Source organism: Melopsittacus undulatus, chromosome 4 (genome assembly GCF_012275295.1).
Source record: "Melopsittacus undulatus isolate bMelUnd1 chromosome 4, bMelUnd1.mat.Z, whole genome shotgun sequence".
In the NCBI taxonomy this organism is placed as follows: Eukaryota; Metazoa; Chordata; class Aves; order Psittaciformes; family Psittaculidae; genus Melopsittacus; species Melopsittacus undulatus.
In genome coordinates this window covers 68,604,372-68,630,697 of record NC_047530.1, presented here as the reverse complement: position 1 = coordinate 68,630,697, position 26,326 = coordinate 68,604,372, and the positions used below count along the sequence as shown (strand labels likewise).

At 43.1% G+C, this 26,326-nt stretch overlaps 2 protein-coding genes across 6 annotated transcripts in view; one reads left to right on the top strand and one right to left on the bottom strand.

The window, feature by feature from the left end:
* Positions 1–6,834: 6,834 nt before the first annotated feature.
* On the bottom strand, positions 6,835–19,567 carry NUDT13 (nudix hydrolase 13). Of its 2 annotated transcripts, none has more exons than XM_031053428.2 (9): positions 19,469–19,567; positions 12,145–12,256; positions 11,134–11,273; positions 10,393–10,500; positions 9,885–9,991; positions 9,145–9,270; positions 8,813–8,924; positions 8,001–8,155; positions 6,835–7,414 (listed from the first exon to the last, which is right to left on the bottom strand). In XM_031053428.2, exons 2-9 carry the CDS (start codon positions 12,225–12,227, stop codon positions 7,220–7,222), a joined length of 1,026 nt encoding a protein of 341 aa, XP_030909288.1. In that variant the 5' UTR covers positions 12,228–12,256; positions 19,469–19,567; the 3' UTR covers positions 6,835–7,219. The 2 variants fall into 2 exon arrangements, with proteins under 2 accessions (XP_030909288.1, XP_005154072.1); XM_005154015.3 differs by lacking the exon at positions 19,469–19,567 and adding an exon at positions 13,778–13,894.
* P4HA1 (prolyl 4-hydroxylase subunit alpha 1) overlaps positions 19,397–26,326 on the top strand; it is a 36,598-nt gene continuing 29,668 nt past the window's right edge. For all 4 annotated transcript variants that reach the window (XM_013130203.3, XM_005153703.3, XM_031053427.2 and 1 more), the window contains exon 1: positions 19,397–19,527. The gene's annotated coding sequence lies outside the window, so the exon portion shown is untranslated. The remainder of the gene's footprint in view (positions 19,528–26,326) is intronic.

The following is a 26,326-nucleotide window of genomic DNA, read 5'->3' as shown; positions in this document are numbered from 1 at the left end:
CTCTTGCCATTTACATCTTTGGAATGGAACGTAAAAGCATCTGTCCTGGCAAGTCTAAGATGGAAATTCATTGCTTTTTCCAAGTTTGTTTATTCCCCTAAGAAAATACCACCATGGAGGGCAGCTGGGCTTCTCAGCCTCAACAGCAGAATACAGAGCTATAGAAAAAAGTGACTTGCTCAAGAATATGAAGTCAAGCCTGTGAAGCCTAAAACATCACCTTAGTTGATGTGTATCCAGTGTGTTCCTCAGCCACCAGTAACCTGATTACCACTTTTTGAGGACAGAAAAGGTATCTTCTAACAAATTCCAAGTGCCAATAGTAGATAATTAACTCTACAGCAAAACAGTGCTTTCAGAGCAGATAACTGAGATTGCTGTTGTAGTCATGATTCAGTTTATTTTGTCTTTGAATTCTTATAGTAACATACAATAACAACCTGTCCTGTTGAAATAGAATAGAAAGAGGCAGATGTAGGAATGCACGCTGGCTGTGCTTCCAGGCTAGGGAACTGTCTTGTGGAGTGCAGTTATGGAGAAGGGTGTCTTGAACAACCTACAGGTTTCTGATGTGAAACTGTAGCTGAAAAGTAAAGTAATTAACAGAGGCAGAAGAATATCACATTGTGTATTACTTCTGTGTAAAGTGGGGATTGCTGTTTGGAATAGTACCTGTACTTAAGTGGGTCAACGCTCCCAGATGGATATTCCTCCTTTTGCACGCATTCAAGAGTGGGAAGTGAAGAGGAAGGCTAATGTGAAGGTAAGGCTGTTTATTCATAAAAAATACACAGGTGACTTGACCTGTGTTGCAGGTAGGAGGCAGAAAATTTTGTATTTCTAGTAAAGACTGTAATTTGACTGGGGAAAAGAAGTAATGATACTGAATGACTGCAGTGATGTTAATCTAAACCAGCCACTTTCTTTGTTTTTAATTGGTGAGGATTATTTACTGCAGTTACAAGGCCATACAGTTATAGTGCTGGAATATACTCTAGTTTAATCAAGGCCTTCTCCATGCTGCAGGCTAACAGCAGCCATATTTGACTGTCATATTTCTTCAGATCACTTATTATGTACCCTTACGACTGTAGAAATATTTCTTTCAATGATAAAAACTTACTAGGTTCTTGTTCAGACAGATCAGTTACTGAATGTTGTGCAGTATCTATTTGCATTTGCTGTGTTCCTGTTAACCATATCAGTCAACAGTGTGTCATAGGTAATGCTGCATAGCTGCTCTTGTCCTAGTCCAACACACATTTATTTAGCACCCTGACTGCAGTGTCAGTCTTACCATTAATGAATTTTCAGCTTCCCATTCCGTAGAAGACCTTGTTGAGATTCTGAAACTTATTAATAAGTGATGTCTGAATTTGCTTCCTTCCCAAACCCAGATCTCATATTTCTTCCTTTTCTGCTCATATTAATATACTGGTAAAGCTTCTGGATCCCTTTGCAATACTTCCAGTAACAGAAACAGGGCCTTCTTTGCATTTACTGCCATATGAACAACTTTACAGTGTATCACTCTTTTCCCCAGTTGCTTCAAACCTTATTGAAAAAAAACTCTTCCTTGCCTTGCTTGCTAAATTCTGCCATTTCTCTCTGCAGATGTGTTTTTTTATTCAGATGTGAAGTTTTGTGGAGAATGCTGTATACAAAGATGCTACACTCGGATGAGCACAGGGACCGGTGGAAAGGACATTGTATCAGCATTTTCTGTTCCTGTCCCTCCCTGTGAGGGAGCTGGGGAGCTTTGTTTCTGCTCCTGTGATCTTTCTCTTGTTTGTGACAGCTGATGCCAACTTCAGTTTGTCCATGTAACAACAGTTGTTGTGGACATCATTGAGTAAGTGTACCTGCTTGTCTACAAAATACCACTGATGAGTCTTAAAGAAAATGCATAGTCACACCATTTCCATATTGGCAACCCACCCTCTTTGTTTTAATAGAAGGAGTTTTGATGGTGCTCAGTCATTCCCAGGTGTAGGCATTGTTGGATGAGTGACATCTAGCAATGTTTTTTCCCTTACACAGCTGCTTGCCATCTGTTGCCAAGTTGAAAAGTGAACAAGTTTTAAATGGGAGATGAAGGCTGGAGCTGCTGAAGTAATTTCAGCAGTGCTTCAGAATGAAATACAGGAATTGTGTTAATTACGTGTTTTGACAACCTGTCCCATGCAGCTGCAAGAGCTGAACTGCTGGTGGTTACTTGAAAAATAATTACTTGAAAAATTACTTTAATGCAGTCATGATGTCAGGGTGTTCCATTAAGTGCTCATGTAACTTCTCAGGCTAAGCATGAGATTTGGGATGCATACACTGCACCTCAGAGCATGTTTTAAGCTGAAGTAACTTAGTGTAAGAGCTTCCTCCTTGACCTGTAATACTGAAGTCAGACTTTCTGCCATTTGCAATGGATGAGTACCCCTGTGGGTAGGAAAATGTGACCTTTCCATGCAGCAGCAGAGTAGACCAAAGTGATGGGAGAGCATGTGGTAAGTGAATTCTCAATCCACTCCATTTCCAGGTAGGATTTTTCAGAGCTCCCTCTATCAGAGATAGACAAGTTGTGTCATGAAGTTTGGTTACTTTAATCCTCTGCTAGCAGCTGTTGGAGATAAAAATAACTTTTATGGCCTGCCGCTTTTAGTAGGTAGATGGAATGCTGCTTTGAACTTGTTTGCATTGCTCTCCAAAAGCTATTTCAAATTAATTAGCTGAATGTTATTATTTTATGGCTGCCCATGTATCCTGCAGGCTGGTAATACTTGTGAACGACTGGGTTGTAGTGCCACATGCTGACTGCTTTTCAGTGGTAGGTCTTGCTGTCAGCCCCAAGCCCTGGCAGTCTCTGAAAGCAGTAGAGTGTCAGTAATTTACACAAGTCAAGTGTCCCCAGAGATTCATTTAATGGATGTGGTTTTGAGAAAAATATGTTGCTATGTCCCTTTTGCCTGCCTGATACCTTTTCCATGGGAAAGCCCTGCTGTGTTTTGTTGAAGCAGCTTCTGTCAGGAATTGTTTCTTTTTCCAGCAAACCCGCCTTTATGGAGCATGTTCCTTCTTGACTGCAGTGAGTATTACTAAGGCTTTAGCCAGCTTTCTGAGGTGAATGCAAGTGAGAACAATGTCTCTCTCAACATGTTTTTTTGGTCTTTTCATAGCTGTATTGCCTATAATTGTCTGTAATCATTCCTGCTTGCTTTTAACATCAGGAACAGAGGCCACCATTGTTTCATTCCCGAGTCAAAAGGGTATGGAGTAAGGATTTTTTTTCTTACTGATAATTAGAAGGAACATGCAGAACTTTAAATCTGTGTTTTAAAAGGTGAGTCACAGAAACAGATGAGAAAAATTTCCTGTAACTTTCTTCTTGTAGAAAACAGGCAGTAACTGAAGAAATCTGAAAAAGCCTGATAGAGTATTAGACAGACTGCAACTCTTGTGAGTTGTCCTGAAGTCTGCGGACATCTAAGAACTTCAGCCTGGGCAGTGTCTGGCCCACAAGCATCAAGCAAGGGGGCAGCAGTAATGAACACACCTCCTGTGACCAGCCTGCCTTCTGCTGAGGTGTCCACATCACCCCAAAGGGACACCCTCCCAAGGCAGGTCTGTATCAGCAGTATAGAAGTGACAGTTCAGAAGGAGCTGGTGTCAGAATGTCAGTACTTACTTTCTTTCAGTTAGAGCTCACTGATAGCCTGCAGTGTTGGTATTAAAAAACATAATTGGGTAAGTGGAGTAAGCCAGCATTTCCCAAACACAGGAGAATTTTCTCTGATGGTGGATCTGATCACACTGCAGCTGGTTTGACAAAGACATACACTGCAGATAAGTACTGTAAAAGTACAAAAACAAAGCACACAAAGCTCACATTATTGCAGAAGTCACACAGTTAGCCTCCTCTCACTCATAGGTACTCCTTTTGCTTTCACTTTTTAGTCCTTTTTCTGCCACTGGGATAACACATGTGTGGATATTCATAGAATCATAAAATAGTTAGGATTGGAAAGGACCTCAAGATCATCTACTTCCAACCCCCCTGCCATGGGCAGGGACACCTCACACTAAACCATATCACCCAAAGCTTCATCCAACCTGGTCTTGAACACTGCCAGGGATGGAGCATTCACTACCTCCCTGGGCAACCCGTTCCAGTTCCTCACCACCCTTACAGTAAAGAATTTCTTCCTTATATCCAGTCTAAACCTCCCCTGTTTAAGTTTGAACCTGTTACCCCTTGTCCTGTCACTACAGTCCCTAATGAAGAGTCCCTCACCAGCATCCCTGTAGGCCCCCTTCAGATACTGGAAGGCTGCTATGAGGTCTCCACGCAGCCTTCTCTTCTCCAGGATGAACAACCCCAACTTTCTCAGCCTGTCTTCATATGGGAGGTGCTCCAGTCCCCTGATCATCCTCGTGGCCCAACTATGGACTTGTTCCAACAGTTCCATGTCCTTTTTATGTTGAGGACACCAGAACTGCAGACAATACTCCAGGTGAGGTCTCATGAGAGCAGAGTAGAGAGACAGGATCACCTCCTTCGACCTGCTGGTCACGCTCCTTTTGATGCAGCCCAGGATACAGTTGGCTTTCTGGGCTGCAAGCGCACACTGAAGTTGGCTCATGTTCATTTTCTCATTGACCAACACCCCCAAGTCCTTCTCCGCAGGACTACCATGAACTTCCTTTTTGCCCAACCTGTAGCTGTGCCTGAGATTGCTCCCACCCAGGTGTAGGACCTTGCACTTGGCATGGTTAAACTTCATGAGGTTGGCATCAGCCCACCTCACAAGCGTGTCAAGGTCCCTCTGGATGGCATTCCTTCCCTCCAGTGTATCAACAGAACCACACAGCTTGGTGTCATTGGCAAACTTGCTGAGGGCGCACTCAATCCCACTGTCCATGTCAGCGACAAAGATATTAAACAAGACCGGTCCCAACACTGACCCCTGAGGGACACCACTCGTTACTGGTCTCCAGCTGGACATGAACTGTGGACCACAACTCTTTGAGTGCGACCATCCAGCCAGTTCTTTATCCACCGAGTGGTCCACCTATCAAATTGATGTCTCTCCAATTTAGAGACAAGGATGTCGTGTGGGACAGTGTTGAACACTTTGCACAATTCCAGGTAGATGATGTCAACTGCTCCACCCCTGTCCATCACTTCTGTAGCCCCATCATAGAAAGCCACCAAATTGGTCAGGCAGGATTTCCCCTTAGTGAAGCCATCCTGGCTGTCACCAAGCACCTTGTTGTTTTTCATGTGCCCTAGCATGGCTTTCAGGAGAATCTTCCAGATTTTGCCAGGCACAGAGGTGAGACTGACTGGTCTGTAATTCCCCGGGTCATCCATTTTCCCCTTCTTGAAAATGGGGGTTATATTTCCCTTTTTCCAGTCATCAGGAACTTCACCTGACTGCCATGATTTTTCAAATATGAAATTATTAATATATTAAAAGTACATTGAGCTGGATATTGGACTGGAAGCATACTTGGGGCACATTAATGAACTCTATAAGGGTGATCTTGAAAGGCATTAAGGAGAAGTGGGAAGGAGGATGAGAAGCGGGATATCTTAACTCTTCAGTATCTTTTACTGCAGAGAAGGGAAAGGAGTGAGGCTGAAAATGAAAATTGCAGATTCCAGAGATGAGAGATGAAGAGGTAAATGCTAAGGAATTAGAATGGTGTGATGGGAGAAAGCAGGGTGGATTACTGTGAAGAGACAGCAAGACATGTTTCAAAGAAAACTGCATGCAGGAGTGTTGTAGTTAAGTTCAGTGGTGCATGGGTTTCTGTGGTGTGTCTGGCTGGACTGGAGGGGAAGAAGCAATGCCCTTGGCTGTACCAGTGCACATTCTTACCAGGATGACTGATGGAGTTCACAAACACGAAAAACATGTTCTATCATATGCATTTAATTGACTGAGAGGTTGGGAAGGGTATTTGCCCATGCCAACATGGCCTGAAGGAATTCCTTCCCAACCTCCTAAAGTAAAATTAACCCGAGGAAATAAAGCATGTCTAAGTGGTGTGAGAAAACCTTCTTTTTACTTACTGCTCAGTTATCATGACTCCAGATTTTTACCATTGCTGAAAAGCTCTTTCACCTGCAGTGAATCCTAATGGTGACAATCAGCGATGCATTCCTATTCCCTGTTCAAGTATCTGTACTGATGGCCTTGCAATCTTTGCATTGAAACTGATCAAATAGGCAGAAAGGACTGTCAGCCTGAATCGGTGGCAGATCAACCTTCCATCTGTCTCTTGCTAAGCTTTCCTTACCCAGGCTGTCTCTGTCACTCTCCTTCCACAGAAGTGGTACAATTTCATCAGTATAATGAGACCATCTCTGTAGGCAAGCCATAGACACTGGCACAGGGTGAGAGGCGTTGTACCTTTTAGGATTTTTCTACGTCAGAAATGCAGTCCTTTCTTGCAGCATTTCCTCTCACCATGCATTATCTTGGGTCTTCTAATACACTTACATGTAGGTTTTGCTCTTCCACTCTCTACCACCAGATAGCCCTGTTCTCTCTTCCTTGGGATGGAAGTAACACTGGTGAAGAAAATGGTGCTTCTGAAGTTACTTTTATTAGCTCAGATTTATCAACAAAATAAAAACCTATTTTAACATTAAAAAAAAGTTGGATGTTTTTCATGAAACTGGAAGATTGAATGGGAAAGGAAGCAGAAGGAGACAGCATACAGGCCGTATTTTTTCTTATGGTTTTGGGGGAGTTTGTTTTTTGGGGGGGGAGGGGGTTAAGAGTTCTTCCAGATCCATATAGTAAACACTGAAAGGTGCCACTATCCCTTTATTTTTTTCTGGAAAAGATGTGCATTTGATATCCATCCAAGATGAATAAATGGTGAAAAATGAGACAGGTGCCAGGGGCTCATTATTCTGTTGGTTGCTGGGCAACAGTAGCAGCTGGTCACAGTAAGTGTGATACTTTGGAACCAAGAATTTTATTGTATGCTTACAGCAAGACATGGGATCTCAAAGATGATCTACTGTTCATGGAATTGTTTGAGGACAATTAGTTTAGAAATGGCTTTGTAGGTCTATGTATCAGAGTGTAAGACTGCCATCAGTGTGGTGCTATCCTCATTGTAACATAGACTTTGCCTTCAGTAACTTTGGAAGCCTTTTTTATTGAACTTTCATAGTTCTGGCATAATCACAGACTTGATGAAGACATGTCTAAGCCAGCTGGGAAGTCTGCTGCTTAACCCACTCACAAATCAGCTGGTGAGCAATGGCCTGTTTGGGAGGAAACCAGGGTAAAAAACTACCATCATTTTGCTTTGCAGATCTGGGCTGTCTCTTGAGACCCTCCATGATTTCTTCCAAGCCAAACCAATGGGCTTCCTCTAGTTCCAGCTTGTTCATACTGATCTGAAAAGGATCGGAGAGTATCAGTTCCTTAAATCAGATTTAAATATGGGTAGTGGTACCTTGCTTGTTCTTGCACCCACAAAGTTCCTATGCTAGAATGCCCAGAGTACTCTATCCATACCAGGATTAAGTGCTGAAGCCAGCAGAAGAAAGGAGGCTACTACCCACCAGTGTTTTGTTGTCTTGGTTTCCTTAGGGAATCCACAAATCAGCCCTACTCCATCATGGCACTGGACTGCAAAGTATCAGTGGCTAAGCACAGTAATTAATGTGGCAGAATGTGATATTAATGGCAAATACCATATTAATACTAGAGAGTATCTCTTCTGCAAAGTTCAGAGGAAAACAAATTGGAGGTGTTAGGCTCTGAATTTGTATATATGTTCAAAGATCTGTGCAAAATCTGGCATGTTGCAACAGAAAATAGTGTTATTTTGAAGTTTGTTCTTCACTCCTAGAGAAAGCTGATGGAAAACTGCATTTAGAGAGGCCCTGTTGCTCTCCAAACTAAAGTCTGTGGACTGAAAGATATTTTTCTATGTGAGGTGGCCAATGAAATGCCTCAGGGGAACTCAGGTCTGCTCACCTCTGCCTGCTGTGCCCTCACTAGAGCGTGACAAGCTATCATTAAGCAGCTACTGGGAAAGGGCCAATGCTGAGAAGCTGAGTACCAGAGTGACTCCACCTCTAGGCCAACCTCTTCTGCCACCTCTCGATGGACTGCCTCCTCGACGTTTTCACCTAAAAGCAACCATAGTCAGGTAAGGACAGCCTGGCCTCAAGGCAGTAAACCATGCAAAGAAAATGTAGGTACAATAATTTCTGAGGTGTTCCACCCCTGACTGCTCACACCTATGCAGAAGCTCTGGCTGTGCTGACCTGGAAACACTTGTCAGCAGGATGCTCAATTAAATTTATCAACAATGCTTACCTTCGTTAAGCAGAGACATCAGAGACATTTTTGCTGTGTCTATCTATATACAGCTGGTAGGCAGAACAATGCTGCCTCTGTTCATCATTTCCCTTTTTAAGCCATTTTCTCTCGTGTAACAAGAGGTCTGTAGTTTTTCTTCTGAGCAAGACTGCACTAGACACAAAATGGACTAAAAAAGTATCTGGGGTTCTGATCTGGTGAGTCTTACACATGTATTTACTTACCAACAGGGACTACAGCCACTGATACATACCCATAATTCCCATTCTCTTCAGATAAAAATACAGCTATTTTGAATTCTGTCTGGATGGGAAGGCTGATCTATTTAGATGCAGTATGTTTTTCCCTGATACCACTTGTGTGTCTGTCCATTCTTCTCTGTGAACATGTGTTCGATGTTTGCCCATTCTTCCCCCACATCCTGTATGTCCAAGGCCACTGTGCTGGGTCAGAGACCACCTTACCCATATCACAGAAGCCTGACAGAGCAGAATACATTCCCTGGGGAAATGAGGGCTGTCGTGCGAGGAGGCACCGGCTCCCATCAGACACCAGGGTGATAATCACTGGAGACATCTAGCAAATGCATCAAAAAGCAAAGCAAGAAGTTCAGACTAAACAAGTAATTGCAAATTGCTGCTTTTCCTACTGCACTGAGGGTCACTGGATGTACACTAAAGAAAAAATAACCAGGTATGTGCAAAACCTGTACAGATTCTCCTCCATGCAGCCCAGCAGCATTGGCTTGTCACCACGGAGTCCCTGTGTTGATTACCTGTGCTGTTCATATGCTCACCTGTGGATAGTAAGTTATTCCACTTGCATGACAGACACGCTTGCTGCCAGCTGTGTTTCTTTGAGTGGGCTGCCCAGTTTTGCTACAGTACTGGTGGGAATTGTGCCACTGGAGAAGGGACTGAGCCTGCAAACACAAAGAAACACAAATCTTATTTCTGCCTTCTTGAAAAATGGCCCAAGCACCACAAACATTATGAAGCAGGAAAATAAACATGAGCTGTTTCTACTTATGGGTCAGGAGAAGCTGATTTTCACACACAGGTCTTTTCATAAGGCTTCCAAACGTAGGGTATCTGCAGATTAATAGCTGGTAAGTAAGTAGTTTTGAAAGAGCAGCTCTGAGAGAAGGTCTGTACATTCATTTGTGAAATTCAGTTTGCCTAGAAGATTATAGAAAACCAGTGCTGCATAGTTGTTAAGCTGAGGACAAACTGAGATTGCTGTAAATGCTGATAAGATCAGTATGTTTCACACTGGACAGGAAGTAGGTTGATGTTAAATGGCTAATTAGTTCAGATTTTTATTTTAAGCCACTTGTCTATTTCTCTTTCCATTGCAGATTGCTTTTGGGATCATGAATTTGGGAAAACTGTTGTCATTTATAGTGTGTTTGTACCTAGGTCACTGAAAGTGTGCAGTACATACTTCCACAACATGTATTAGATCATAAAACAATATGGGAGACAAGGAGAAAGGTTAATGTTAGAAATCTCAACTTCTTAAAGTCCTGTACAATACCGAAGCCAGCAAAGGAGAATCCTTCCCATCCACTACGAAGAGAGCCTTTTGTAAGTTAGTAAATGATCCCTTGAGTTGAGACTCAATGACTGATTTTTCCAGGGCTCCTGTTTAAAAAAACAACAACAAAAAAATCTTTGATCTCATAAATCACAGTTGTTATCCCAACTTTACGCCCTACATTGTTCCGGTATACAATTTCTGGAAGTTCCTGTGGAAGTGACACCACATCAGTGGTAACATTCCCAAATGTTAAGTGACCTGCCAACAGCCCACCTTTACTAACACACGCACAGTTCTGTGCCTCTGACCCACCACACTCAAACCATCTCCTATTCAACTGAGATTCAACTGACTCTACTTTGGCAGTAAATATTCACCCAGCAAAGATTAGGGATGCTGCCTAGGCAGCATCTTCATCTTAGTGCATCAAATGTGATGCTGACACAGCCATCTGTGGAGTAGGAGTAGTAAGTAAGAGGAGTAAGTGTAGAGGAGTAATCCTAACCTAAATCCAAGGCAAAGTGTGGTATGTGCTCGTCTGAACAACCGATCAGCACCGACTTCTCTATCCACTGTTCTGTCTCTTTGAATTTCTCCAGGATCCTTTTAATTTCTAAACAGCAGGGGAAAGGGGAAGAAAAATGTGATGAAAGCGCATTCATACAACCATTATGCTCTCTCTGGATCTTCAAGGCATATACAATCTTGGCTCAGAGCAGGGTGCTCATGTGAGAGAGGGAACTAGACAAGTGGTCCCGCCTGAATGGAGACCAGAAGTCTGGCTTTCCTCTTAACTCTTGGAAGTTTTGACCATGTCAAGCTAAAGATGCAAATGCTGTAATGCCTTCGGAGCAGCTGTCCATTCCATTTCTGTCCTGCACTAGCCAACACCTTCCTCGTATTGAAAATTTCTCCTGTGTTACACCAAATAACCTTTGTCAGATAGACCTTGCTTTTTCCCTACCAGCCCTTTCTCTTCAGTAGGCATGGTCCCAAACGTTTAAAAATGATCATTACAAATCACATCAGGTATATGCTGATACTGTATGTGTGTGAAGAGCATGAGCTTGTGTATGCCTGACAAGGTTGTAAGTCTGAATAGTCTTGGTTGTTAGCAAAGAGTGTGCAGGATATTCCTGCACAGCTTGATAGATTTTCAACACCCATACGAGGGGTTGCTTATTGCAAAGGACTCTCTATTGTCTTAGTTGTGTGATCCAGGAGGTATTTCCAGACACCTGCTTACCTGCTGCACTGAGCTGTGGTACGAAATATTTTTCCCCAACTTTCTGCAGGAAGGGAGAGAGATTGTGAAAGAGGTAGAAAGTTCCTGAGGTCTGGGCTTGTCTACAAAGGCTGTCATCTTCCTTTAACACATTTAAGTATCTGCAATGAGAGAAGAATTGGAAAGATGAATTCAAGATCATGTTGAGATCACTTTGTTATGCTTAATTGGACATATTCATGTTTCATAAAGCAGGGGGGAGAAATGGACAGAATAGATTTTATGTATTCCATATGCTTCTAGAGTTTCTGACAGCTGAAGTCTACTCAGTGGTGGACTGTAGCCCTTAGCAAAGGTGCCATGTGGCAGAAAATACTGCAATTGCTACTACACAAGCAGCCTCAGGTCTTGGACATCCAAGAAGAACAGTAACCCAGTCTCTTCATCCAAGAAGTCTGCTTTATAGACATGATCATTTACGTGCACGAGACCTTCATCTTCCCTTTTATCCCCCAAATCTGGATGGCTCCAAGTCCTGTTTTGGAATGCTACTTGAGCACTTCAGATGTGGAATATGCTTCGCATCAGGCTACAAGCATTACTGCAGGATACGTTCTACCTGTCACACTGACATGAGAGGTAAAGACCAAGCTGAAGTCTTATGGCCCAGTTGGCTGGGGCCTGAATTAGGAAAAGCAGTTACTGGAAAAAGGGTGTCAGGATGTGCTGCTTTCAGACTGTTTGAAGGAGTATTTAAAAAGAGTTGAGCATTGCTTCAAGTTTGTTTGTACTGTAAGAGATCTTTTGCTAGGACAGCAAACTTAGGCATTCATTAACAGAGCTTCAGCCTCAGAAAACCAGCTTTTATCACTGGTGGACAGAGTGGAGACATTCTTGACTGTTATCATTTACAGAGCTCTCATAGCATTACTAGGTCATTGTTCAGCTCTTAAAAGATTTAGGTAGGGCTGCTTGTGACAGTGGATACAAGGGTGCCAAACTCTGGTCTTCTCACTGTACACAAGAACTTACCTCATTTTTCTGACATAGGTAGAGTGTAACCTGCAGATGAGAGAGGAAGCTCTTCTATACACTGCTTGATAAATTGCAGCCATAACCAACACCTAGAGGTAGCTGTCTCTGCCTAAAAAGAGAAGCATAGGGTATAATGCAGAAGCCCTACAAAGTTAAGTTTGATTTAAAGGTGCAAAAACCCACTAGCAGAAATCTCCCTCTCCCAGAGCCTGCAGAATGCTGGCATCTGCTTTCTAATATTGCTTTGGTCTTCACTCCTAGTCACACATCAAATCCAGTTTCAGGCAATCTTTAAGATTATTAAGATACCTCAATTTGTTTCCATCTGTGACTGTACACAGGTCTTACAGAAACTGCAGTAAGACTACATTGAATGTTCCCGTCCTAAATTCCTGTATCCCTGGGGAAAAGAGGAGTGAAGGTGGCTGCTCTCTTGTTTGTTTCCTACACAGTTTGTAATGGCCTCAATCCAACTGAACATCCTATTGCAGTACACAGTAGATCTGTGGGAAAGGCATGGATGCCAGAAGAGAATGAAAGACAAAATATCAGCTGTGGAACAGAATTCCCCAAGTTAGACAAGAGGCAGCAGTTGCAGCTGACTTGGATCATCTCCAGCTATGAATGCTTTTTGTGCCAAACAGTCCTACCACATTTTCATCTCAGGCAGTCACAGACTGCAGTCTGATCTCAGCTTCAGGATGTCAGAAAATAGCCAGAAATGCTATCATCTCTAGCATTCATCTGAAAAAATAAATATTATTCATAATCCTTAATAATTATTATGAATACTTTTCAGCCATAGAACTTAGAGCTCTTTAAGGAGGAAGTTGCATTTGCTTTGACTTACAGACACAAAAGCAGTGCCAAAGAAGAGTCTTGGAGAGGCCTTCCTTTCAGTAAAGGTCAGTGATGGCTCCAGAGCCTGAGTAGTGCCTGAGGAGAGGCTCCCATCTGCATGTGCAGTTGCTACAGCAAGCAGCATGGAGGCTGTGCCTTGCAGCTTCTGACATCTTTGCCTCAGATCCCTCTTTCCCAGTGTCTCAGCTGAGTGTGGTCTTCACCAGGATGATCCCTGGTGAGACAGGAGAGCCAGGCCTGCTGCAGAAGCTGCTGGGGAGAGCACTGGCATCCCTGCTCAGTGCTGCAGCCAGCAATGGGAACTCGGCATGCTGCCAGCAGGCTCAGGCAGACGCATGCGAGGACTGACACCAACACAGAGACCACGTCTGAAACAGTTTTGTAGTGTGATGATTATGTGCCCGTCACTTCTCCACCCCCACGTCTCATAGAGCCTGGCTTGTGAAAATCTGCATAACAGCAGCAGCTTGTGCTGAATTCAGGAGCTCTGTACTTTGGAATGAACAAAGGAGTGTGACTGGGGCAGGGAAAGAGGAATAGCTTGTACCTGGAACGATGAAATGCAACACATGCTGGCGTTTAACCCTTTCCTTCCTAGGAACCACAGTGCCAGAGATTGGTTAGGATCATCGGAAACTTGGAGACAGTACAAACTTGATCTCAGGAGGCCAGCCCAAACTCCCATTTTGCCTTTAAACCTCACCTATGGTGTACAGTTGGCAGGAGGTGGATCCAGGCCTGTCATTGCCCACACGTTTTCCCCACTTACTGTGCTCAGTGCGGGGGTGCTGTGTCCCGCAGCAGGGATCAGCTAGTTATGCGGGTCCCGCGTTGACCTCGGTTAGCAGCTCTGCTCCTACAACAAACAGCGGAGCATCTGGCTCCCTGGCTCTGACTCGCTCTTCCCCCACTGGGGGCGCTGGGAAATGTAGTTCTGCACAGGCTGCTTGCAAGCCATTGGCAAAGATAGATGGCTGGATTTTGATTAACTTCTGGCGTCAGTGCCTCATGCCTGACAGCAAACTCTTTTTATTTTCCACACCTGCTTCATGTGCCAGGAAATCAGATGCTGTATTTTACCACGCACAGACATGAGAACAATGCTACTGCAGGAATCTGAGCTGTTCTTGCAGAGAAGTTTGTTCCTGATAGTTTCTTTCCCTTTTTTCTTCTATGCTTGTCTGGTTTTGTATCAGTAACATAAAAGCACTGTTTAAATTTAAGAACCATATGGCTTTAAACAAGAATATATGCCAAGAGCTCTCTATATACCTAAAGGACAGAGCTGTTTATAGTGTTGAAGCACCCAAACCCGCAGTTGAATTTGTATGTGAATAGTGCTGATCAGATAGTGTGCTTTGCCAAGACAGATGTCAGAATAATGACAAATTATTCTCATGCCTTTATAGCTGAACAAACAGATTCCTCCCAAGTACTGAAAACATTATTCTGGGCTGGAACCTACCTGCCTATATTTAGCACAAAGAGAATTTTATAAACATATGAAAGTAAATGTTTTGCTTTTTGGTCATGAATTGAGACATTCTAATCAAGAATTCACATCATGTAATTTGAGAGCATAGCTTGTAAAAATAATAAATAGAATATGTAGGGAAATAGCATGTTTGTTACAAGCATTACTTAAGTTTAGGTTTAATTATGCTTGACTGCTATTTGTGTGCTCCCTGAAACAGACCAAGCCCAATCTTATTAATCCATTAAAGCTAATTGGATTAATGGACAAAACACGTCTTCCTTTAATAAGATAAAGGATTGAAATATAATCTCTAAGGAAGTATCCACCCTGCTGTTAAAATAAACTAACAGATTTATTGACCCTAACTGCTCCCAGAAATGGATCTTTCAAGAAGAGTTGGTTTTTGAGGGAAGCAGTTGGAGGAGATACTTTGGACTTCAAATCTTGGTACAGCCTCTCAACCTTCTGCAGCCCAAAGCAATCTGTCATTTGGTAACTGCACCCCTATCCACGTGAAGGATTAAAAGCCAGAGCACTATGCTGCAGTGTAAAGACTCCTTTGAAAGAGGTACAGTGCTGTAGTCTCCTGTTGCTATAAGCAGCTGAAAAAAAAATCGTGGATTAGCTCAATTGTATATGCCTGGCCTCTGTGCTGTGTGAATATATGCAGAGAAAATGAGATTAGAGTGATTCTGTGACTGATCTGACTGGTGGGAAGCCATACAGCCTGTGAGAGATTCCTTGTGCCTTCTCCAAGGATCCATACATCTGTGTGGGATTGTGCATTGCCCTAATAAATATTTCTGCAGTACATAAGCAGGGGAGATAATGTTGAAAGTAGCATAATTTATTCGCTTAATTAATTTAAGGAGCACAAATATCAGTTGTCACTTCAGCACTGAGTTGCTTCTTTGTAAGTATTTTTAGGCTGGGCTCTGAGTTGTTTGAATTGCATCTACAAACTATGTGTATTAGTCCTTGCACATACTGTACTTCATGATAGAAACCATCCTGTGAGTGAAGGCCTGGCCCTATAAACGCATCTCTGACAGCTTCCTGTTGCTTATTGAGCTTTGGCAGGCCACCAGAGGAAGTGAATCCTCAGACTCTCCTGATGTAAGAAGAGCAAACAAAAGGAACAGACAATGAGGACACAAGCAGTGGGAACAAATACTTGTTATCTCTTGCATGGGCAAGAGTGAAAAATGGACAGATCTTTGGTCCTGTGTTGCTAAGATTTTTTATTTTTTTACTTAATCTAGGTTAAAAAAATACTCATATTGGTATTAGCAGTTGGTAAAAGGATTTTCAAGCCAAAAGAAGTGGCTGGGAAAAATGTAATTCTAGGCTAATAATGATTATAGAACTAATCTTGCTTCTTCTTGCTGTTCTGTTTGGTATCTTTCCAGCTGCCCCCAATAAGGAGAAACAAGCATTAGAATTGCTAACGGGTGGCCTTTACAAAACAAATGTTAATTGCTTCAAATATATAAAATTAGCAAACTCCCATTAAACACTTATGGCCAAGCCACAAGAAAGCTCTTGGAGAAAAAAAGAGCTTCCTGGGGAAGAACCCAAGGAAAGAGAAAACCCACTTCTTTAAAGAGAAAGTTAATGTGTAGTCTTTCCCTTTATCATTACATTTTAGATGCAGACTAACCAAATCTGACTTTTTGTAAAGTGAGACTTGTAGTGTATATTATTTATATGGTGGACTCCTTCAGTTTTCATGGTCCAGGTGTGGACCTTGAAAGAAACTAATGTGATACTGCTGATTACATTCTGTGCTCCTAACACTAGCCTAGGTGTAGAGGAGACTCTTTAATATCTGAATGATATTCCAGTAGGATTTGCTAATTTCAGCTTATTGGGGTAGCATGTGTGGTTTTTGACTTTTCCCCTCCCTGCTGCTGTTGATTCAGGAAGATCCTGCAAGTCTGGCACTGATTTTTTGCACTGCACATCATAACTGATGATAGGATTTAGCCTCTTGGCTGCAGGTAATGACATCATTTGGGAAGCAGACTGGCACTGTTAGATGAACATGTGTGAAATGAGACTTCATCTCTTTTCAAGGGTAACCCTAAGTAGTTTAAAAAGCTAAGCAATATAGTGAGCTAACTTGATATGACAGAAAGGTGACTCACCTCTGTCTTAAAACATTGCAATGCAGGTGACAGCCTGTTATTTCCAAAAGAATACTGAAAAACTCAAAAAAGGTTCAAAAAGGACAACAGGCATGATCAAAGACTTGGACTACAGCCATTGCAAAGAACTAGGTAGGCTCTGATGCTTCAGCCTGTGTAAGGGATAGGCACCAACTGTTTGCTGTCTCAGCCAATCCAGGAACCTGGTTTATCAAATCTAACTAGCTGGTTTTCCATGCGCTTGCACAACTACTAGGTCAAGGATGTTGTGGATGCAAAACAGTTCTAGCTCAAGAGATCAGGAATACTTAGCAGAGAACTCTATTGAGGGTTACTAAATAGACCACATCAGGCTGAGAAAATCCCTGTTAAAATGTTTGGAAGCTGGAACAGTACTGTAGGCAGCATTGGCTAAACAAAGCTTTGGTGTGAGCCACTACACTTGTGTTCCTGTGTTTCTTTCTTGTTTTAGATGGAAATTTCTTTTAGTATCTTTCAGCTTAGGGCCTATGGAGTGTTTCTATAGAATTTGCTCTGTTTTGCTCAGAAAAGGAAGTATGTTGTTAGGCTTGTGCTTGCTAAAAGGAGTCAGTGTTTCTGCTAAACACACAGGGCTCTGCAAACCCTAAGGAAAGTCTGAAAGCCACTTGTTCTGCTGTAGTTCTTTCAAGAAGTGTTCCTGTTGCACTTGTTCTTAGAGATAGTAAGTGCTTCTTAACAAGGTGCCAATGTAACAAACTGCTTTGCTAAGGCATGCTTGAAGCTGTCCAGCCCTATCAGCATTTGACAGCAGGTGATAACCCCAAGTCCAGCATAAACCAATTTACAAACAATCTTTTAATGCAATTGGAAGGTCAGTGGCTGTGCTGGAGTTGAGGGAGACATGATAAAATGAGTAAGTACTCTCTACCTAACTGGCAAAAAGAACATAATGGGTAGAAACAGACTTTCAGAGCATGATGATGCCATGACTACTAGAAGCAACTCTTGATTTACCTGTATGGTACATACAAAAATCCTGGGCTCCTTTTAGCAGAAATTTCTTTGCCTTCAGCCCCACTCTGACCAGTACAAGCAAGCCTGCAATTAAACATGCTCATAATCATGTTGTTCTACACTGTCTGCCTTAGTTTTGATCGACACGTTTGTCAATAGTGCAAAAGATGTCAATATGGCAAAAGCAGTGAATCTCACTAGAAAGAATCTGAATGCTCTACAGTGTGTGAGGTTTTGCCAAATCTCTGGAAGCTGCTGTTAAATCTCTGGCTCTATATTATGGACTCTTTGGATAACAGGGCTTTAACTACATGCCTCAGCTAGAAGCTTGGATATCATTCCAGTATTTCCTGCTAGTTGTAGGAGTTGTATTTCTGTTGGAAGGTGACCAAAACGAGAGGAAAGGAAAGCTTAGTTTTTGACGGATAGCTCCACTAAAAACTGGCCTTCTTCCAGCTCTGGCACAGCACCACTTGCAGTACTGGCAGTGTAGTCAGCTGTGTGGACACATCTGTATCAACAGCTGGACAAGAAATTACTAAATTCATTTAATGTTAGTTTTTTTCTCATACGAGCTACGTCATATCTCATAGTCTTCCCTAAAATGGGGCATAACATGTGATGCTTGCTCTTCAAAAGACATTGCTTAGGGAGTTGAAGCTGAGGTAACAGTTTATGAATAAGGAAACAAACCGTAAAGATCATGCTGCAACCTCCAGTTACCTCTTGTGAGGTGAGTTTAAGCCAGTTGAAAAGTAACCCTGCTGAAGAATGTGTGTCAGAAAGGGATTTTGACCCTTGTTATGGCTTTGCCAGCACTAAGTAATTGTTGTTGTGAAAGGTTTTGAGCTGGGGTGGCCAAAAATGTCTATCTTAAGGAAGACCACAGGCTGGCCAAGCTAGTAAGGATTGTTTGAAGTTCACATCTAAAAAGAAGGGAAAACTTGCTTATGAATGTCCCTGATTGTAACTTAATTGCTGAAACTACAATGAACAAGTAACTGGTTTATGAGCTCCTAGAAAACAAAGAACAGTCAGCATATATCTGTCACAGCAAGATACTTGCAAGCAGCTTAATGTGTTTCTGCAATAGGGTGAGTTACACCTAGATCTTTGTGCTGCATCTTTTGATACTGCCTCACAAGGTGCCTCTTTGATCAGCCAAGTTGAGATGAAAGCCCTGGAACAAGGGGAGGCTGCTTCAGAAATGGCACTTGATGAAGGTACCTTCAATCTGGAAACACCTCCACCTGGGCTTTGCAGAAGATGAGTTAAAGTATTGCTCACCAGCAAAGACTTGGGATGGTGGAACAGAAAGCATGCTGTGGGCTACAGCAGATGACACCAGCTGGAGTGCAGAAGGTGCAAGGTTGGTTTAACATCAAAACTACGAATATAAATTAAAGCACAAGGCAAAGATAAGCTGTTGTGCGTGGAGGAAGCAGCTGGCGAGCCAGCCTGCTCGGGGAACGAGCGTCGGGGCCGACACTGCCAAACTGTGCCTCCCCCGTGTACCGCAGACCACACACTGGTGGTCAGACAGCAGCTGCCGCTGGACATGTCCCGTCCCCGCCGGGGAGCTCCCGCCCGACGGCCGCCACCGCGGACCCCGTTCGCCGTGCGCGCTCTCCCCGCCTGCCCCACGTGGAGCTGTCCGGTGGCGCCTGCGCGCTGAGGCAGCCGCCGCTGTGACCGAGCTCACGTAGCGAGCGGCCCGCACCGCCCCCGCTCGCGCGGGACGGGAGCAGGGTGGGCGTGGCCTGGCAGCCTATAAAAGCTTCCGCGGGGCCGTGCGCGCGCGGCCGGTTAAGTCCGCGGGTGGCTCGTGTCCGTCCGTTACCGGTGCTGCCGCCCCTCAGCGCCGCGTCAGCCGCCTCCGCCAACGGCCGCTTCGCTCAGGTGAGGCCCGGCCGCCCTCGCTTTCCACCGGCGGTGGGAGGGTGGGTCACGGGGACAGGGCGGTGCGCCGTGAGGGGAGCGTCGGGGTCCGGGCGAGGTGGGGGTGGGTGCCATACGTGGCAACGCTCCGCCGACGGCCCCCTCGGTGAGGGACCGGTGCCCTGGCCCTTCCGGCAGTTACGTAACGGGAGCCGGCGGCAGCCTCCAGAGGGGGGCGGGAGGGCGCCGGTCCGCCCTGCTTCCCCGCAGCTGGTAGACTAAACACTGCCGCCTCCACCGCCTCCTGTCGCCAGTCGCCGCCGTGAGGCCCGTTCCCCGCGCCGCTGTCTGAACGTGGCTGCGGGCGGCTCGGAGCCACCCCCCCCGAGGCTCGGCAGCCCCCGCCCAGCTCCCCTCCGGTGGTGCTGGGCGCAGGTGGTTCCCGTCCGCTGGCCCTACCCCGGTTTTGTGGCACCTCCGGGAGCCGGCTGTCGGTGTCTCCAGCCGGGGGCTGCTGCTCTAGCGTTACAGGCAGCTACGTGCGGCTGGTGGCCCGCTTGGGTGTGCTGCCTTAGGGGTTCCGGCGTGCCGGAGCACGGAGGCGATTTCGTGCTTGGGTGATGGAAAGTTACTTTGCATTAAGCACTGAAGGAGCTGCCCTGGTTGTCACACACGATGTTTGTAACCATACGCGCTGTGTGTAGTAATTACATCGTGAGGAATAAGGATTATCTTAATTTCCCTCTCTACTGTTTGGGATTGGATTCAGCCAATTGCATTATGTGAAATTTTGTATCTAACTTTGAGGTATGTTATGCCCTTGAGTATGATCTAACCTGACTAGGAAGAACTCCAACGTGAAGTCTTAAGCATGCTGTTGAATAAAGAGAGAATAAACAAGTCATATATGTTCAGAGTAAATCAGTTTACCTGAAAAGCTGAATGGGTTTAAAGGAAAGATACATCAGGATTACAGAGAGGAGGCATCAAAAGGGTTGTCCAGCTTTCAATTTCATAGGGGTTGTTTTCTGGTGAGTTCAGTAAGAGGAGTTGCAGAGTGTTAAGTGTTCACCTACTTTGGATATGTAAACATTCAGTGCTCAAAAGTTTTAGTAAATTAAAGAAGCAGTTGTTGGAACAGGTAGATAAATGCAGCTTCTCACATGCCAAAGGCTGTTCAGCTACACATGCAGGCAGCACTCCTGAAGGCATGGAAAGTAAAAGTAATGAGTTCTCAATTTGTCTGGGAAGTGCAGGCCTGCTTCTGGGGCAAATGATGTTCTTTGTCTTACTGTTCTGCACCCATTATTACTGTTGTGTTATTGCTGGGTGTGTTTGAGTGTCTTAAACCATACTGCAAAACATTTAATTTGACCTAGAGTTCTCTGTATTGCTGTTTAATTGTGTGTTAACAGAACCGGTACTGATTTCCCCTCCCCTAAAACCTCCTGTGATTCAAAGTAACAGGAATGTACCTAAATCTTGCTCTGCTAAGGGTGTCAGTTCTGCCATTGAAGCACAGTGATTGTGACATAGATAGGCACATTTCTTATAGGTGTTAATTAATTTAGAAACTAACCCTAACCCAAATCTGAAATGAGTGTGTGTGGGGTGGGTACGATGGGATGATCATTCACTTGCCTCCTAGCAAAAAAAATACAGCTGATGTTGATTAGTTCCCCTTGCTAACTCACTGTGTAGCCCTACACCTCATTGGGTGGAGGCAAGAGCTGCTGCAGAAACTTTGGTTGAATGCCCTTAAGAGCTATGCTAGGAGCCAGAAGAGAGGGCGGCTTTATGACCTGTAGAGGTTTAAACATCATTGCATAGCGAATGGTTTTAAAATCATAGCATCTAAAGCTATGATTTTTGAGGTGTGCAGTTTGAAAAACAGAAATGATAGCTAATGAGTAACAGTGTGGAAGGACTGAGGATAAATAGAGGTTTATGGGAGGAAAACTGCCTCCATATTGAGTTTGATACAGATAAACTGTTGTGGGTTTTTTTTGTTGAAAAAAAAAGGTGTCTCAAGAATATATTTCTTGAAAATTACTATATAAATTGTGTCTGTTTAACTTGAGGAAAGATGGTAAATAAAGTCTGTGCTGAAACATCATATTAGTTGTCACTTCTGCTCTGTGTTTCTAGGCAGCTTTCTTGCTCCAGAGGAGCAGACTTCCTGCTGCTGCAGAGCCACCTATGGAGAGCTCCTATCTGTTACTGGTTTCAGCCTTTGATCATTGGGGTTGTCCTGATTTTTTTACAGTCACTCTTAAATTCTGAAAACATTCAGTGTATCTCTATAGGTATTCTACTAATCCTTGAGCAGAAGGATAAATAGAAGGATAGTCTCATTCTTGTTGCATCTTATAAATGCTCTGCTCCATTGCCAGCATTCTTTGTCTTGGCTTAGAAAGTTAAAACAAGTAGGCTCTGAAAGGACTTGGTCCATTCAGTCTTGATTTGGAAGAAACTAAGGGAAAACTTGCTTCAGTTCCTTGGGTACAAATCTGTGTATGAACACATCTGCTGTATGGTCAAACTCAAGAATGTTGTCTTCAAGTTGTCAATAAATGATACTTAAACCACATCACCTACTTGAGTCTAAAGTCATATCTTACTAGATTATTATATTACTTATATATATGATTACTTGTATTAAAACTTTGCTATTGAAAAGAAGCTTAAACCATGCCATGTTCTTTTGTTAGCAGTATTTCTAGAAACTGTTTTTTCTTTCACTGCTTAGATCTTAATTTTAAAACAATCTTTAAGCAAATATAATTTGCTAGAAAACTTAGGGAACTGTATTCTAATGTTTCTGTCCTGTGGCACTGTTAAGCAATGATGACAGCTAAACTTTCTTGATACTTGATACTTAGTCTGGGAAAGTTCTTTCCTTTTGAGTAGTATTTCCAGTTGCATCATGTCATGAGACTATAACTTCAGTTATCCTTGAGACCAGAGAGGTTTAGTGCAGTGAACAGCTATTATTCCTGATGCCTCTTCTCCAGCTCAGTTTAACAGATTATTTTATTTTACTTTTACACACAGTGGGATACAGTAAGGACTGTGAGAGTGGACCAGTGTTTAAATCGAAAATTGAGGCTGTTGATGATACAGTTTTGACTCCTGGCCTTGCAGTGTACTTGAGCAGGTCACTTATTTCTTGGCTAAATAAAGAATCTGTTTTGGAATTGAGTTAGAGCTATTCCAGAATAATTCCATGCTGAAATACACCCTCAGTTTCCATTTTCTATCATGTTTTCTGGACCCTGGTGAGCACCTGGGAGCTTGGCATTTGCAGTGAGGAGACTTGTATAATCAGCATATTTAGTTAAATGTTTTAGTCTTCAGTCACCCATTAGCAAGACCTTGGTTTTGTGAGGTTGTATCTGTAGTTTGTTGTAACTTCACTTTTTCTTCTGCTTGTATGGAAGCTACATACATGTCCACACTTGTATGACTTGCAGCCTGTTTTGCTTCTAGTGTAGAGCTGAGATTTATTAAAGTCCTCAAAAAAAAAACACCTGTTAAGTTTCATAATTTGAAATAGCATTTGTTGTGTATCTGTACTGTTCAGGGAATCCTGTACTGTGCTTGGCAGTGCCATTCCTATAATTGTTGCTTTATTTGTCTCTATGTTTGTTCTTTTCTAGTTTCCCCATTGTTGTTTTTTGTTTGGTGGAGTTTTTTTGCATTGGTGGGTTTGTTTAGTGTTTTGGGGGGTTTTATGGTGTTTGGTTTTCTTTTTCACTGCATTGCCATGTTTTACTGTTTTCAAGCTTAGCAAATTTGCTTCCTGTGAAAAGTCAGAAGAGAGGATTTTCATCTTGTTTTACTTCTTGTCACTGACAGGAAGATATTAAGCCTACTTATTTGGCAGCTTGTGTATCTGAGAGATTTCCAGTGTCTATCTTAACTGGGCTTTATTGTCTTTGGTTTGGGAACCTGTGGCTGATCCTCCTGCAGTAGTTTTGAAAGCTGTGCTACTTGGCAACTGCTGTTAGGGCAGTGAAAGCTTGACTGGCCACTGCCTTGAGCTCTGTTTGCAGCTCTCTGAATTCTGTCTGGGAAGGAAGTCATCTTGGGTGGCTGAAAGCTATTATGGGAATCTGAGTCCTGGCAAGTGACAGAAAATCTTCAGACTGCAAGAAGAAAGAAAGATGAAGTTGGACATGACCTCTAGATGTCATCTAGCCTAGCCTCCTGTTTGAAGCTGGGTGAGCTTGGAGGTTAGGTTTAGGCTGCACAGGGGCTTGTCCAGTTCAATTTTGAAATTCTTCCACAAATGGGAAATCCAGTTTCTCTGGGCAACCTCTTGTAGTGTCTAACTGCTGTCATTGAGAGAAACTTTTTCTTTGTACCCCCTTAGAGTTTCCCATGTTGCAGTTTGTGACCATTACCATGCACTCACTGCTTTGTGCTTGTGAAGGTGTGAGGAGGGAATAGAGTTGCAGCTGTGTTCAGAATCAGCACAGTACTGGAGCAGGCTGTAAAAGCAGGTAGAGAACTGTTCCCAAAGCATGCTACTCAAACTGTCTTTAAGGCAACATTCTATTGACAGAGGTGTCACCAAGACTGTCACAAAGAGCAGTAGGTGGAGAGAAGACAACCTGTCCACCAACTGCTCCAGAAGGTGTTTTCATCCCTTTTTTGGTGCCTTTTTCTTTTTTTTTTCTTTTTTAGTTTTGTCAATAATATTGATTAATAATAAAAAGTAAACTTCCTGAAGCTGCTCTTTTGTTTCACTGAGTGCAGTAAACAAAAATAGCTCAATGAATTCTGAGTACTGACAAGGTTGGCAAATATTTATCGTGTAGTAGAACTGTGTGTGCTTTGTCACTGATTCACAGATGTATTGGCTTGAGTGCTGAATGAGCAGGAGGTATTTGGCTTTCTGCAGAATAAAATATGAATTGAGCAGTGTTTTTAAAAGTGCAAGGTATACATCAGTGTCCTTGTGCATGTGGATACAGCTTCTTTAAAGTAAAGAGTGCGAGGACATTTGCCAGCAAGAAAATTTGCTTCTAGGTGTGATCTCCTAATTTACAGCAATTATTCAGTTGGAGCTCTTTTTTAATGGGACTGACATTAGTCACAGGAGAGGTAGGTACAGTTGTAAAGACCATACCTAGGCTCCTTGGTGTATGCTGAAAACTAGGTAAGTCTTACAGGCTGGCTGGGGGTTGTATATTTGTTCATAGTGTTTAGGGCTGGGTTTTCACAAATGGGTTAAACCTGTACTGGCACCAGAAGCAACAATTTTGTCTTCCTTTGCTATCTTTGGCTGTTGGTCCCTGTATCTAAATTGCCCTTTTGTACTGGCCTGAATGTTACCTAGCTACATAGTGAACTGTATCAGAATTGAAGTTTGGATGAAATGAGCTTCTGGGGGGAAATTTTGTTCTATTACTTGTGTTTGAAATAATCTGATTTATCTTGTTGCCTGGCTGCCTGTGGAGGGGATGAGGTGAGAAATGATGCTGTGGACAACAAGGTTGGTTTAGAGCATTGGTGAGGCAGAGACACCTAACTCAGTTGAGGAAAAAGCAGGACTCCAGGCTTCTTTCTCCAGATTTTTACTTTACAACTTGCTTTGTGACAGCAAATATGTCAGGATGTTTCAGCCCGTCAGCTGTGGTGGTACAGATTCAGATGACTTACAGGAGTTGGAGGTTGTGCTGTTTTCCAGGCTTGTGTGAGTTTATTGTTGTTCTTCTTGGTTCCAGTGAAGCTGAATCTGTCCAAGAGGCAGGACACAGAGTCAGTAGATCTAAACCTGAGTACTGCTCCTTCTGTAGTGCTAGGGGTGGAAAAGAAATACAGGAACTGCTTCCTGACCTTTCAGGTGCAATGTCAGAAAAGATCCTGTACTCTGAAGACAAGGGACTATTTCCTGTTAATACCTCAGCTTGTGGATGGAGTAATTCTTTTTGGATGTAACTTTTGCACTTGTCGGCTTTGTTTACACCTTCCTTGTGTGATGGCAAGCCTGGTTTTGTGTTGTTTGCTATCAGTAGTGTCAACTAAGCATATTGCTTCCTTCCCAAAGTAGGCCAAACCACTCTGTGGCTGGGCTTCCTTTGTGATTTTTTTTTTCCTTTTTCTTTTTTTCTTTCATTAACTGTCTTGCCATTAGAAGAGTTGTAAAATAATTTCTGTTAGTACAGGTGGCTATTTTCATTTTGGTGAGCAGATACAATGCATGAAAGTTTAAGTTTTTGTATTTGTAAAGAAGTAAATCTTGTGAATTCCAAGACAGCATAATTACTTTTCAAGTATGCAGTAGCAAGGGAATCCTGTGCTGTTAAAAGGGTTCAGTATCTTGAAAGGCTGAAGGCTTGGCAGCTGTTTGTGAGAGAAAGCACTGCCTGTGAGTCTACTGTGGACTTACCCATGGACTAACTGAACCAGCTGACAGAGAAGCATTTTGTATAGTGTATGGAGGTTGTCTTCATGCTGGTGGCAGCTGAAGAGCAGCAGAATGCAAGTAACTTACTCTGTGGACTGTTTGTGTAGGGTTTTGTTTTTGACCTGTTCATCTTTCTGACTGATCAAAGGAAACTTTTTTTTGGTCAGTGGGTGGGTGAACCTGATAATATGTTTTTTAAACTTGGTGTTATGTTTTTTTCAGTATTTGATTTTGGCTTTTTTGGTTCTTTTTGAGAAGCAGGTCTATCTGCAATGTGTCTTAGATGTCAAAAAGATGAAGCATGCTTGTGAAGACCCTGTCTCCAAGCTGCTATTCTCTTACCACACAGAAATATAAGAAAGTCTGCAGAAGAAAGATCAGTCCTCTGAGAGCTGCTCAAGCTTG